Raw genomic sequence first — 15,983 nt, 5'->3', positions numbered from 1 at the left:
GAGACATTGTCAGCGCCAGTCAATATATTGCGAAATGAAGACACGTAAGAGCTGCGCTCAAATTTCGCATTCGGGAAGTATTGTAATCGGCGACAAATTTCTTTCTCGATCCTTTGCATCCAATTTATTGAGTCTCCTTTTCTCGCTTTCTTTCCTATTATCGACTGCTGGTTCTATGTCTTTGATGACTCCGTGTGTGTCTGTTTCATGTTATATTAGAACTTCTCCAGCTTGCGTAATACCATTCTTTTTTACAGCACGTACTGCGCGGCGGCTGTTTAACTCATTACGTGTTCGGCGTGTATTCGGCAAAACTGCAGCCTTTATTCAATCACTGTCACCTATTGCCTTTGACGGCTGCAATAAACTCCCAGATGAAGTTGTAAGACGAGAGCCGGAAATTTGCAGAACTAGTTATTACTTGTTACAAGTGTTAACATGCAATATTCATGCATGCAGTATATTGTTTTCCGTATTATGCTAGGTAACCCTATCGTTAAATTTTCAATTTTGTGGTGGTATTGTCGTACACTTCTAAATTTGTGCATTTTTTGCCGATTAAGGGTAGAATAAGTTAGGATAAATGATGATGATAAAGTTACGAAGTGATAAAACAAATAGTACCTAAATACCTACATTGCACCAAATATACGTCATAAGAAGCGCATTTTCTTTATAAAGCAAACTTTTCTATGCATACTTTCCAAGCCACGTTGCATGCACGAAGCGGCAAAGTATGACTGCAAAAAACACCACCAAGCATTATACTATCGTTGCAATCCTTGTATGCGTCCAAGCTTCCAGCTACATTTTCGAGAGAATACTCAGCGTCAAAACAAATGATACCGAAGTATACTCATTGTAACAAATATACGTCAAGAGCACAATTCCTTTATAAAGCGCCCCTTTCTAACCTATCACTACTTTCGTAAACATTAGGTAGGCATAAAATGGCAAAGTATCGTGACCTCAGGATTTGCGTTATGATGACTGTGTGATGTACGTACACAGGACACATATTCGGTGGAGCACGGCATAAAAATTCTTGCCTAATGCTTAGCGCATTAGACTGGTGTGCTTGGAGGTAGATGTTTGATCCCACCATCAGACACACAATTTGTTTATTTTCTCTCTGTGGGCTATTCGACAGGACAGGACCAGCACCCAGAAGTAAGCAGTAAAAAATTCGTGTGAAAACTTTTTCATCCCAGCTTTTTCACCTACCTGTTGACAGTGGAACACAGTAGATGACATCATAGCTTAAATGAATGAATGAAAGATAAAGAAGTGTTGATGGCGTGTTCATGCCTCGTCGGGCGATTTTCATCGTGAATTATTTGTGGCTGCGATAGCTGATAGTGGTGTTCGCGCGACCCCCGTGATGAATCACTGAATAGAGCTGATTTAGTGTACTAAATAAGCAAAGAGCATCGTGCTTAATTGTTTGACGCCAGTCACTCCTATCAAACCATCCAATCAAGTCAGGAGGCGCATAGCTTGCAAGCTAAATAGCACTGTTGTAGGCCATATTGGTGTTAGAGCTATTGCAACGTGAAACCAGAAATACGGGAGCCCTACATTGCACAGAGCGATGGGCGCAATGTTGACGCTTAGTATCACCTTGTGCCGTAAGCGTCAAGACATGGCTAGCCTTGCAGACTCTATAAGCTCGTGTTCACAAATACTTACTTGAGACAATAAGGTATACTTATTATTTTAACAAATAGTTCGAGCGGTATACTAGAATCCCTTGGCCTCACTACCGCCTTGATCGATGTCGCACTGAGCAGTCTTCGCGTGCCGCCGAAGAACAGAGCACAATCACGCAAGAGAAGTTTTGTGAGTACGTACTCCCGGTGTTTCTCTTTACACCCCACTTTACGGCAGCTCTGCTTAGGCTATAATTTCTTCATACATTCACTTTCTCCTGTGATGGAAGCAGGTCGCAGCGAAAGACTGCTCTTACAGAATGCGCAAAGACAAAACAATGCATATTATATACCTGCCGGAATGGTCAGCCCATGGATCTTGTCGCTGTATCCAGCGCAGTATCGCAGGGATTTCACGCTAAACTTCACGTCGTTCTGCGCTTCGGTGAACGGCTTGCCATTGTTGAAACTCTCCAAGCTCTGTAAAATGGGCTTTATGCCTCCATTCAGAGCGCAATCAAGTCCAAGCCTCCCCGGTGACATTCACGCATAGCACTAGCACGAAAACAATTAGCAGCTTAAAAGTAACAAGGATAGCACAGGCATTCTATGTTACGGGACCACAAATGAGGATCCACTGGTCTGTCACGACATGCGGCGCGTATCTATACCGCCTAGCATTAATCAGGAATAGCAATGGGAAGCGGAGGATGCGAGTTGACTCCGCACCTGCGGAAGGGTATTTTTAGTCAACTTCCATTTCCTTTTAACTGGTCATTTATACACTTCAATAAAACGCAACAATTACCTTTCCGTACGCTTTCTCAGGTTTCATTGTCTGTCTCGTTGCATTGCTGTTATGAAAAAAAAAATGGAGCCCCTTGGATTCCCTTATTATTCTCGCTCAATAAAATATGCTGCAGTCGGAAGAGTGTTTGACATGGCACTCATTGTTCTTCTTGTTCCTCTTTGTTACTTGTGAATTACTGAAACGGTCGACACTGACTAAGTAGGCTGTCGTCAATTGCCAGAGGCAAAATGAAAAAAGGAAATAATGGGGCACAAATGGTGGTGCACTAGAAAAAGAAGTCTATATACTGCAAGAAAAAACTGAGAAATACGTAAGGAAAAAAAATCGCAGCATGCATACCTTTACAATACGCTATCACGCAACTAACGCTCACTATGCCGACCTAGAAACAACTTTGCACACACACTTCAACTTGAAAGAGTAATGAACAACATAGGCACGAACACTTTATGGCGATAAAAGAAAAAGCAAAAAAGAACACCACCCAATTGCACACACGAAGAAGCACAACTGCTACATATTATATATATATATATATATATATATATATATATATATATATATATATATATATATATATAATATAATATATATATGGTGGCTCAGCTAACTTTAGCAAGAGCTTAAAAACATGCCGATACACTCTAACCCGATGCGACCACAAGCACTGTATGGAGTAAGTGACACTATTACTTTGTATTCTGTTTAGTCATAATTAGTCAGATATAAATAAAAGCAGCACAGTTGGGATAAAAATTCTAGTTACAAAAATGTAGAGCGCTTTGCAAAACGTCCGATTAAACAGTTTCTAGCTTTCTATTAGGTATTAGCGTTTTTCCGCTTACTGCATATGTGGACAGAAGCGCAGACAGGTGTAAAAGAAAACTTACAAAAGCCGGCTATAATCTAACTGGTACATGATGTCTCACGTGGAACAGCGGAACTTTTGCCAAGGGAGTGAAAGAATACAATTTTATTTAGTGTCTCAATCTGTAGTTTTCTGGACCTTGTCCAGTCGAAGGAACTCTCAGGAGATCCCAAGTCCAGGATACCACAAGCTCGGGCTTTGTTTCGCTCCCACCGCACCAGCTACTGCTGCTGGTCATCCAGGTTGGCATTAGACAGCGTTGCAACGTTTATCGAACATCATTAAGAATGTTGACCTGAGTGTGTATTTATTCCTATGAGCCGTGAGCACTGTGCATGTTATTTGCTTTCTGTCCTAAAGTTATTATACTCTGACTTCAGCATTAGTAAAAAAAAAATTGAGGCAGTCATTTTTATTGTTAGACTTTCTGCAACAGCGCGCTCGACAAAGTACAAATAGCGCAGTAATTTACCCTATGCTGTGTCACCTTTTCATGCTAATGCATTATTGCATTATATATAGCTAGTTAGCACTCACAGACGGCACAGTGATAATGTTTACTCCACTGAATTTCCAAGTTACGGGATGAAATGAACACTTGAGGATGCCCAGAGCGCGGACAAGCTACCGCATTCAGATGTTAAAATACCAATTACCTGCGCTGCTTAATAGGTCATAGCCTCATGTAAAACAGAAATGTTACCTATGCTTTTCTGTAATGATCCCATTTTCTCTCTTTTCTTTGTATTTTATCCTGCCGGCTTTCTTGTTTCTGTTTTTCATCATTATTTATTTATACATATAACAATTATTTATGTTTGCATCCCGAAACGATGTGCAATCCAATATTGACACGTGTAGTCAACGAACTTGTTTCATCGCACAAGCGTTCCCTGCACGATGGATTGTTATTATATTTATTTCGTACTGTTATTTTAGAGATTGTTAGTTTATTTGTGGTCTTCTCGATTCAGACACATGACTTCTGTATTCTCTTCAGTTTATTTTGCTTATGTATGGTATTATGACGAGCTCTGCTCGCCAATGTTCGGGGTGCACACCCTGTTAAGCCTGATAGATCACTTTTGTCTGTACACACCAACTGTCATTGATGCTGGAAATACAATTTATTTATTTATTTATTTATTTATTTATTTATTTATTTATTTGTACGGGTGACAATGGCTATACACGTACGTGCGTACAATATTGTTAAGCGCCCGAGCACGGCCTTACCGCAATGTAGTCAGCATTCTTCTCCAGCAAGTCAGCCAACTTGTTGATGAGGATGCCGCGCTCAGAAGCGTCCATGGTGCGCCATTTAGAGCCACGTTTGAAGGCCTGCCTTGCCGCCTTCACAGCCTCGTCTATGTCTTCCTGTAAGGAGTGCGCAGAAAATATTGAATCGCGCTTGCTATGATGTTAAACGCAGAAATTGACACCATATCGTTATGACGTCATCGTTACGTGCGTACCGATTAAATAAATAGGTTCACGGTGCGGTATTATGTTCATGCATTTCTGCGATTCTCAGCCCCCCTTTACTCATCATGAACAACATCAGGCAGCGCTTGTCCCGGGTGGTGGTTCCTGCGGACAAGCGCGGTTTCACTTTGTAATCAAGATGAACACTGATCACTTGACAGCCCACACTCTTGATTTACAACTAAGGTTTATAGAAGCGAAGCTGCTATGGGTATGAAAAAAGACAAAGCAAAAGCAAAAGGCAAATGTACAGCCTGTGGGTAAAGCACAGACATTTTTTTTTTGCTTTTGGACGTATTTGGGAAAGGTAGCAGATATATGATTTTCGCCTCGTGTGGACTGCACAGACACAAATTCATGGCAGGTTTTTTTTTTGCGTTGTTCACCGTAACAGGAACCTTGCCTCAGTAAACCTAAGTTGTGAGACAAGGGTCTTTTTTGTCTGTCTTCTTTCCTAACCTTTCCATCGTTGAAAAGCAGGGTGAAGGAGGGTCCGTAAACTAAAGCGGTCGATGTGGGACCCAGACGGGCGAATAAATAAGTGAAGCGCTAAATAGGCAACAACGATTAATTAACTCATTTCTTCGTGTACCCAAAAGCCAAGAGTGCTTTTCTTAAAGAAGGATATTGTGGCCTGCGCGTATGAGAGCCCCTTAGGCCCCGTTTCCGCATCTACCTCTTGGTGGTGCCAAATAGGACGCCCAATAGTTCAACGCACCGTCATTTGTAATCATCATCATCAGCATCATTATCATCATCCTATTTTATGTCCACGGCAGGACGAAGGCCTCTCCATGTAATCTCCAATTACCCCTGTCCTGCGCCAACCGATTCCAACTAGCGCCCGCGAATTTCCTGATTTCGTCGCTCCACCTAGTCTTCTGCCATCCTCGACTGCGTTCCCCTTCTCTTGGTACCCATTCTGTAACCCTAATGGTCCAGCCGTTATCTAACTGGCGCATTACATGACCTGCCCAGCTCCATTTCTTTCTCTTGACGCCAATTAGAATATCGGCTATACCCGTTTGCTCTCTGCTCCACACCACTCTCTTCCTTTCTCTGAGTGTTACGCCTAACAATCTTCGTTCCATCGCTCTTTGCGCGGTCCTTAACTTCTTCTCCAGCTTCTTTGTCACTCTCCAAGCACTGGCAAAATGCACTGATTGTACACCTTCCTTTTCAATGACAATGGTAAGCTTCCAGTCACGAGCTGACAATGTCTCCCGTATGCGATCCAACCCCATTTTTATTCTTCTGTGAATTTCCTTCTTATGATCAGGGTTCCCTGTGATTAATTTACTTAGGTAAACGTACTCCTTCACAGACTCAAGAGGCTGACTGGCGATCTTGAGCTCTTGTTCCCTTGGCGGCTATTTATCATTATATTTGTCACTTGGTACCCATTCTGTAACCATAATGGACCAGCGGTTATCTAACCGGCACATTACATGACCTGCCCAGCTGTTGCTGATCATCCAGGCTGGCGGTAGACAGCGTGGCAAGCCATTCTGTAACCCTAATGGTTTATCTCTTGAAGGAACAAAAATACTGGCAGGGAGGGGGTTGTGAATATTGGAGATGGATATGCGTCTGTTACGATGATGAAAGAGAGTTTAAGGAATGCGTGAGCATAACCTCAAGAAAGAAAAAAAGGATGCAGGAAATGTTCTTACTTTCAGCCCTTCCTGGACTTGGGCGATTTTTTCCTCGTTAGCTGGGTTATACGTGACGAATGTCTTGCCGGACTTGGAGTTGACGAATTCATTGTTGATAAATATCTGGCATGGGGAGGTAGAGACGAAGACAATAAATGTTTATACAATATGTACAGAATTCTCTGTTGCAAGACACTTAAAGTAATAGCCCAATTGCGGTGGAGAGAAGGCTTTATAGTACCTGGAGAGGTTATCCTATCAACAGGCTTGGCCTCGTGTTCGGGGTTAGGTAACGAGGAATGTTTTTTTATGTTTATTTTCATCTTGAATACAATTTCAAGAAAGGCGCAGGAGCAAAGGGCGCGCTGCGCCTGACAGGGGCCTCTGTAGCCGCAAAATACGCGTGTATTGTACATCATTTAGTGGCAGTTCATTGGCAGTGAGCGAACACACATAACGTTACATATTTTCACACATTGTACATGGGTTTACAGAGAAACTTACAACAATAGAATTTACCAATTATTGGATTACAGCTTCTTCTTAAGACGGTGCAATAATAAATGTTCCCCTTTTTCCTTTTCCTCTCCCTGTCCACAAACGGTAAAGTACAGGCTGTACATGTAAACTACAGTAGTATACTCAAATGCAGCATAATACCACGAACGTGTATGTATCCACGTAGAAAAAAAAGCGATTTTAATATATTTATGTTGCCATAATCACTCTCTCAAACACTGTGTTTGTAACAGTTCCTTCACGTGGTTTTTTTTGAAAGAAGGGAAACGAGCTAAAAACAAAGTACACACACACACTAGGGCATACACGCGACAAATGCGCTAACCCAGAAGTTGGCTTGCGGAATACAGGCCTCCGTAAGGCAAATACTCTAGTGGCAGTACTCTGCTTTACGCGGAACTGAATATTGAGCAGGTCGTCTGAAAAAATACTGCACGAGGTGGCGGGTTCTGTCGACCGCGACGGCAGCGCACTGATGGTTGCAGAGACACTCGCGCACCGTGAATGGATCGGAACGGATCCCCCCGCTGCGGCGTGCCTCGTGATAGGATCGGAGTTTTGGTATGCAAAACCGCCGAATTTATCCAATTAAAAAGATACAGGCAGTAAAGAAAAGCGCTTCCGGTGTTTCATTTTTTACCTTTATTTGTTATTATGTGCTAATTGTAGCTTTTATTACGTGAACTTCTTGCTGGGCAAGTTGGTATTGATTCATTATACCTATTTTAAAGCCGCCAAAAAACTTTGTTCTATCTTGTGTGCTGTGTGTGGTTTTTTTTGGCGCCTTAAATCTTGGTATAGCTCTTTACTCGGCTATGTTCTATGATTAAGCTCACATTGATTTCTCAGTAGACAAGTAAGAGAAATGAGGAGCTCCTAATTATCAAGAAAGTTCTTTTTTTTAGTACTTTGCAGAAGCCCCCATACCTAGTGCAGTTATTAAACACAAAGACTTTCTTAGCGAGTTACCACTCCTTTTCCATATCAAGTATGTATCTAGCGTCTTACGGTGGGCCAACGTTTTAGATAATTCACCCTAAAATTGTGGGTCGTCACGTGCTAACGGGTAAGTGCCTCTGGGAATGTTGGTCACCCTGATGTCCAGAATATGATTACATGTGTGTGTATTGATAACTAGCGCTCACGTACTTTGCGTGTGCCCTCAATATGCGGCCGAACGAAGAACACTCAAATCTACTGTTGACTGCTTGGACTCCCACCTCTTTTGGGAATATATATTTAAGGAATATCAAACTTTTGCCGTTATAGCGAAGGAATGAATGCGATAGCAACATTTTGGGATGTTACACTAAGTTAGGATTCGTACCTGCAGTGGCTGTATGAATTTAAGTAAACGTAAGCTAAGTAAAAACGAGCCGTGGTCGTAGGGGTCCTCTGTTTGAATTCTGCCATCCGACAATTTCACTTATGTGTATTAATCAAAGTCAACGTCTTTCTTAGCAACTGTAACACTGCTCTGTTCATACCGGGTACGTTTGAAGCGTCTTTCCACGGCCGATCGCGGAGGTATAGCGCACCGCCGCGCCAATAAAACTATATCATTTTCATGTTCGAGATGAGTTATTGTTTGGCAGTTCTAATATTGAATAATGAGGAGATTTGAGATAAAAGGAATGCACTCTCGGTGTTCTGTTTCATGACAATTGTTTCTGGGCTGCCATTCTCAAAATTCTGAAGGGAATAATTTTGTCAAGAATGCAAGACCTGGTATGAGCAAGTTTAGTGATAGAATGGTGTGGCAATATAACCCGCATATACCGTATGTCATAAAGCAAGGCATGGCATACAGCATACATACATATACAAAAATATACGGAACGTCACGGTGACACCGACGCCAACGACAAAAAGTTGCTTGCAGTGTCCATACAATTGCTATTGCAATAATGATAACAAGCACACACAAAATTGTCCGGCGGCTGGACTCGAATAGAGGACGCCTAGCTCAGCAGCCCGATCTCTGACCAACAGACCAGAGGCACATGGCCCAGCAGTGGGAATAGAACATGCTTAAGCATTTCTCGCCTGTATGCCAGTGCGTTGAGACACTTGGCGCGTTTTATTTGAATATAAATTATGTGAACACTCCATGCGATCTTTCGGTGTCATCGATAATTGCACATAAATGTACTCTTTTCCTTAGTTTTATTATGTTATCTGAACAACATTACTAACATTAACTGTACGCTTTCCCTTTGCGTCATGAACGCCCGGTGGCAAAATATGTCTGGTCGTGTTCGTGCTCCAATCGCACAGAATGTTCCACACAAGCAGCTGTATTTAGGAACTCAGGTTAGACAGCTTTTCTTGCTGGAACCAATGGTACCCCACTTATGCAGGCCCTACCAGCTTGTGGCATCGTTTTCGCCCACGCAGTCTCAGTCGATCCAGGGTTTACGCAGCGAAGCACCACGTCCTTCCTATCGCGTTAACATGCCTGCGTGGTGTTAATCACGGCACCACGGCGCATGCGCCCAGCACTAACGAATTAGTCGGGGAAGGTTTTGGGAAGGACGCGCGCGCAGCCTGAAATCGGGGGAAAGTCCCCCGAAAAGAAAGGAAAAAAGTTCATGGAAGCCCACTACAACAAACACTCGTGCGGTGTACCGCGTCGGAATTCCACTGGTAACTCTACGTCGATGCGGTGCCGAAAACGTGCGAATAAGACTGCAACTCCACTTTTAAAACAGAAAGCGGTCAGGGCTTCGTCCGGACTGCACCGTGAAACACGTAGTTGCCGCCTCGCATTGATGACTAGCAAATTTATTGAAAAACTTCTGCGTTACACTTGCGTTAACTTCTGCGTTACACTGCAGACGCAGGCTTCTTGTAGCGTCACACCTCTCTCGCCGGTGTTGGCAGCGCATGTCTGACTTCACGTACTCGTTTAAGGCCCGCTAACGCTGGGTCAATATGGGACCGACTAAATGCTGACGCCAATGATTGGCTATTCATGACAGTGTGTCGATCAGACCATTTTAGCATAATCGGCCGACAACGACGCAATTACTCGATCTCAAAATTTCGCAACATGGCTTCGAAGTTGAAATGAAGAAGCTGCAGTATCGCAAGCCGCGCACGTGAAGAGTGAGCGAATGTTGATCCTGTTTAGCGAAAGTTGGGTTAGGCTCGGCCCCGTAGAGTTCGCGCACCCGCGACCGGTGAACTTAAAGATAAGCAGTTACGACGAAAGAAACTCTTATAGTTCAGCTGTGGCTCTTTAGCGATTTAATGTCAACTACAGTTCACTTCTAGAAATCTAGGAACAGCAAGGGAAAGCTATTATTAGAGTTTGCAGAACAGAATAATATGCGGATAATGAATACCTTCTTCCGCAAGCGGGATAGCCGAAAGTGGACGTGGAGGAGCCCGAATGGCGAGACTAGAAATGAAATAGACCTTATACTCTGTGCTAACTCTGGCATCATACAAGATGTGGACGTGCTCGGCAAGGTGCGCTGCAGTGAGCATAGGCTGGTAAGAGCTCGAATTAGCCTAGACCTGCGGAGGGAACGGAAGAAACTGGTACATAAGAAGGCGATGAATGAGTTAGCGGTAAGAGGGAAAATAGAGGAATTCCGGATTAAGCTACAGAACAGGTATTCGGCTTTAACTGAGGAAGATGACTTTAGTGTTGAAGATATGAACGAGAATCTTATGGGCATCATTAAGGAGTGTGCAATAGAAGTCGATCGTAACTCTGTTAGACAGGATGCCAGTAAGCTATCGAAGGAGACAAAAGATCTGATCAAGAACCACGAATGTATGAAAGCCTGTAACCATTCAGCTCGGATGGAACTGGCAGAACGTTCCAAGTTAATCAACAAGCGTAAGACAGCTGACATAAGGAAGTATAATACCGATAGAATTTAACATGCCCTCAAAACGGAGGAAGCCTAAAAGCAGTGAAGAAAGAAATAGGAATAGGCAAGAATCAGATGTATGCATTAAGAGACAAAGCTGGCAAAATCATTTATAATATGGGAGAGATAGTTCAAGTGGCTGAGGAGTTCTATAGAGATCTACGCAGTACCAGTGGCACCCACGGCGATAACGGAAGAGAGAATAGTCTAGAGGAATTTGAAGTCCCACAAGTAACGCCGGAAGAAGTAAAGAAAGCCTTGGGAGCTATGCAAACGGGGAAGACAGCCGGGGAGGATCAGGTAAGAGCAGATTTGTTGAAGGATGGTGGGCAGATTGTTCTAGAAAAACTGGCCACCCTTTATACGCAATGCCTCATGACCTCGAGCGTACCGGAATCTTGGAAGAACGCTAAAATAAAAAATTAGGTTGTTTTAGGTGCCAAAACCAGCTTCTCATTATGAGGCGCGCCGTAGTGAAGGTCTCCGGAAATTTCGACCACCTGGGGTTGTTTAACATGCACCTAAATTTAAGAACACGGGTGTTTTCGCATTTCGCCCCCATCGAAATGCGGCCGCCGTGGCCGGGATTCGATCCCGCGACCTCGTGCTCAGCAGCCCAACACCATAGCCACTGAGCAACCACGGCGGGTAACGTTAACATGATCCTAATCCATAAGAAAGGGGACGCCAAAGACTTGCAAAAATTATAGACCGATCAGCTTACTGTCCGTTGCCTACAAAGTATTTACTATGGTAATGGCAAATAGAATCAGGAACAGCTTAGACTTCTGTCAACCAAAGGATCAGGCGGGATTCTGTAAAAGCTACTCAACAATAGACCATATTCACGCTATCAATCAGGTGATAGAAAAATGTACGGAATATAACCAACCCTTATATATATCTTTCATTGATTACGAGAAAGCGTTTGATTCTGTCGAAACCTCAGCAGTCATGGAGGCATTGCGGAATCAGGGTGTAGACGAGCCGTATGTAAAAATACTGAACGATATCTATAGCGGTCCACAGCCACCATAGCCCTCCATAAAGAAAGCAACAAAATCCCAATAAAGACAGGCGGCAGGCAAGAAGATACGATCTCTCGAATGCTATTCACAGCGTGTTTACAGGAGGTATTCAAAGACCTGTATTGGAAAGAATTGGGGATAAGAGTTAATGGAGAATACCTTAGTAACTTGCGATTCGCTGATGACATTGCCTAGCTTAGTAACTCAGGGGACCAATTGCAATGCATGCTCACTGACCTGGAGAGGCAAAGCAGAAGGGTGGGTCTAAAAATTAATCTGCAGAAAACTAAAGTAATCTTTAACAGTCTCGGAAGACAACAGCAGTTTACGATAGGTAGCGAGGCCCTGGAAGTGGTAAGGGGATACACTTACTTCGGACAGGTAGTGACCACGGATCCGGATCATAAGACTGAAATAATCAGAAGAATAAGAATGGGCTGGAGTGCGTTTGGCAGGCGTTCTCTGATCATGAACAGCAGGTTGCCAATATCCCTCAAGAGAAAAGTGTATAACAGCTGTGTCTTACCAGTACTCACGTACGGGGCAGAGACCTGGAGGCTTACGAAAAGGGTTCTACTTAAATTGAGGACGACGGAACGAGCTATGGAAAGAAGAATGATAGGTGTAACGTTAAGGGATAAGAAAAGAGCAGTTTGGGTGAGGGAACAAACTTGAGCTAATGACATCTTAGTTGAAATCAAGAAAGGAAATGGGCATGGGCTGGACATGTAATGAGGAGCGAAGATAACAGATTGCCATTGATTGTAATTAAGGGTTACGGACTGGATTCCAAGGGAAGGGAAGCGTAGCACGGAGCGGCAGAAAGGTAGGTGGGTGGATGAGATTACGTTTGCAGGGACAACATGGCCACGATTAGTACATGACCGGGATAGTTGGAGAAGTATGGGAGCCTTTGCCCTGGAGTGGGCATAACCAGGCTGATGATGATGATGACGACTATTATTATTATTATTATTATTATTATTATTATTATTATTATTAATATTATTATTATTATTATTATTATTATGACTGTTCACTTCGCACGGCGCGTACACTATAAGAGGCAAGCGGTGACACAGCGCTGTGCCTATATCTGTGCGTCACCGTACCCGAATGCTGCCGGTCGCTTTGGCTACGTATATGGGCGGGCCTGTACATGTTGTTTGCTAACACATTTCTTAATTCCACAGGAGCACTGTTTACTTCTGCGTCAAACGGGGAACAAGAGACAGTGCATTCGGTACAGTAGCACAAACAACCGCCTCGCTCAGTTACCAATGGTGTCATCGATGGCGTCGGCGTTTTGGCCAGAGATCTACGCGGCCCATAAATGAGCGCCTATGCCGAGCACCGTTTTCTCTAATAATACTTGATGGCACGGACAAACTTTAACTATGATCAATTTAAAGGAAAGCGAGAATCGTACAGCCCGTAACATATGTGTCAAGATCACAGTCGCCGTTGTTTAAGTTGCTCGGCCGCTCATATTGACTCGCCTCAGGGTGAAACAACGCGGCTCATACGCGCAGATATGTTGTTTCGACATTATTTCATTTCAGCGATGCACCGTTTCCCCAATATTCGAAGCTAACAATGATCTGTGGTTGCATACGTCGATGTAAACAAATGTACGGCTTTGGTGTTGGGCTGCTGAGCACGAGGTCGCGGGATCGCATCCCGGCCACGGCGGCCGCATTTCGATGGGGGCGAAATGCGAAAACACCCGTGTGCTTAGTGCACGTTAAAGAACCCCAGATGGTCGAAATTTCCGGAGTCCTCCACTACGGCGTGCCTCATAATAAGAAAGTAGTTTTGGCACGTAAAACCCCATAATGTAAATGTACGGCTTTGGTAAATTCGACGTGGAAGGCTGCGCTCGAAGGCTTCTTGAATGTGCTAAATGTTTAATGAATGCGTAAACGGAATAGATTGTAAAACCGGGTGAGTTGGCTGATCTGCATGGTAAAAACAGCGCAGAAATAACGGCAACACACAACAGAGGAATGCGCAGGACAGGCGCTGCCTAACAACTGACTGGTTCATTGCAAACAGGAAGCAGCAAATACAAACAGCCCGTGTGCGCGCGCACGTGTGGCAAATACCAGTAGCGCGAGGGTGCGCGCAAAGACGGACTGTTTGTACTTATTCGTTCCTGTGTGCAATAAATTATATAAACAAGTCAGTTGTTAGTTCAGCGTACTGTACTGTGTATTTCTCTGTCTTGTGTTGCCGTTACTTTTTCGCTGATTTTACCACGTATAAAAGCATTACAAAATATCGGCCGTATAAACTTGTAAGCATTCGCTTACTAAATTAATAATGATACAATATGTAAGCGTGACTCGACGATAGCGTAGAAAGAAACATACACACACAGACAGCGCTGCCATTGCTTGTCTGCTTCTTTCTGCCTCTTTGTTCAGTCGCGCTTACCCATTCTATCATGGATTCAAACCAACTAGCCCGTCAGCATTTTTTAATTAAAATAACGACCACGGTGTCACGCGCGCACAGGTAAACATGGCCATATCTCTCTGGATGAGCGAGGAAACTCGCTGTGAAAATTCTGGAGTAAAGAATCGTGGCAGCAGCCGCGAGCCAATTGAGCTCCGTGCATCTGTTGCTTCGACGTGAACAAAACGTAGAAAGCACAGCGCATACGAAGCTACCGGCACTACGTGCACTCTGCAAACATCGCGGATCGCTTTGAAGATGAGGCGCACGCAGGGGCTCACTTTGGCCACCTCGAAGATAGCTTTCAACACACGAGCGCCGGCAACGCGTCCCTACGGCGTCCGCCAAAGGCATCTACTACGGCGTCCGTGATTCGCGTGACCAACGCCGTAGTAGACGCCGCGGTTGTCTTCACTCTATACGGAGTGACGGGCGAGGAGGACATCGAGGCACCCTAGCAGCCGCCGGAGAAGAACCATAGAGAAAGGAAGAACGTCCTTTATTCCTCGAGTCCCGTCCCCACTCTCTCTGTGCGCGGTGTTTCCACTGCACTCTTCGAACTGCCAACTGGTGGAACACTTTGGACCACACGTGGACCGTTGTGTTTAACTACCGAAGCTAGCGTTTAGCGCCACTCCTTCGGCCACAATGCAGCGATGGAGCCGGAGACGCCCGCCCCCGCGGTATCAACTGCGGAAGGAACACGGCAGTCAGGTATGCGTTCATAGGAGCACAAGAGCTTGGAGAGCTTTGCGTGCCCGCGGTCTCTTCGGCACATGAACGCCACGTGCGAGGAGACCCTTCAACGCCAGGAGCACACACGGCGGCTTTGCGCGGCCGCCAATTGGCCCAAGCGTTCACGCTAATCACCCGCTGCCAACGCGATTACCTGGACGATGCCGCAGTTTGCTCTGGCAGCGTCGGTGGCTTACGAGACCGGGGCACGAGAGACACCAGCTGCGACCGAGTGCCAAGCTGCACCACTGGACGCCGGTGCAGACGCTGCCTCGCTGATCCTGCCTGTTGCTGCGTCGGTTCTCGCACCGCGTGAGACGCCGAACACTTCCGTTCTACCGTAGCTTCCACCGCCATCGTGAGTGCTACCGTTAGCGCTACCCCAGCTGCGGAAGCCACGAGCTATCGAGCAATCCACTCAGTGGAGCGCAGTGACCTCACTCGTGCCGGCGACGGCAGTCAAGCGGAGTGGTCGCACCCTGACCCTGCGCTTCGCCGCCCCGAGCCCCCCGGCCCGCATCCTCCTTTTCCGACTGCCTTTTGATGTGCGACCGTCACGGCCCCGGCCTTTGCAGTGCCGGCGGTGTGGGCGCCATGGCCAAGCGACGGCGGCGTGCAAATGGCCGAAGCGGTGCCTGCGCTGTGGCGGTCAGCATGTGAGGGATCACCAGTGCACAGCCAAGCCGAAGTGCTTGCACTGTGCAGTTGCAACGCTACCGACGCCCCTACCTGTAAGCTGTGGCAGGCTGAGAGGCGCCAAGCCACGATAAAGGCTACAGCGCCGACCCACATGCTTCACCGGGAAGCTCGAACAGCTATGCGTGCTTCCACTAAGGCAAGCCTTTTGCATCACTTCGGGGGTCCATGCACTGTAGACGGCATTGGATAGGCC

General features: G+C 45.2%; 1 protein-coding gene across 5 annotated transcripts in view; it reads right to left on the bottom strand.

Moving 5' to 3' along the window:
* The window catches only part of LOC126545188 (aldehyde dehydrogenase 1A1-like), a 59,796-nt gene that overhangs the window by 29,738 nt on the left and 14,075 nt on the right, over window positions 1–15,983 (bottom strand). For 4 of the 5 annotated variants that reach the window (XM_055078289.2, XM_055078288.2, XM_072285085.1 and 1 more), the window contains 3 exons: window positions 6,487–6,591; window positions 4,565–4,705; window positions 2,003–2,141 (listed from right to left, as the gene is read on the bottom strand). In XM_055078289.2, coding sequence (XP_054934264.2) covers window positions 2,003–2,141; window positions 4,565–4,705; window positions 6,487–6,591 — 385 coding nt within the window. The remainder of the gene's footprint in view (window positions 1–2,002; window positions 2,142–4,564; window positions 4,706–6,486; window positions 6,592–15,983) is intronic. The other variant, XM_055078286.2, reaches the window with a different exon arrangement.

This window comes from Dermacentor andersoni, chromosome 10 (assembly GCF_023375885.2).
Source record: "Dermacentor andersoni chromosome 10, qqDerAnde1_hic_scaffold, whole genome shotgun sequence".
Lineage (NCBI taxonomy): Eukaryota > Metazoa > Arthropoda > Arachnida > Ixodida > Ixodidae > Dermacentor > Dermacentor andersoni.
This window is presented reverse-complemented; position numbering and strand designations above follow the sequence as displayed.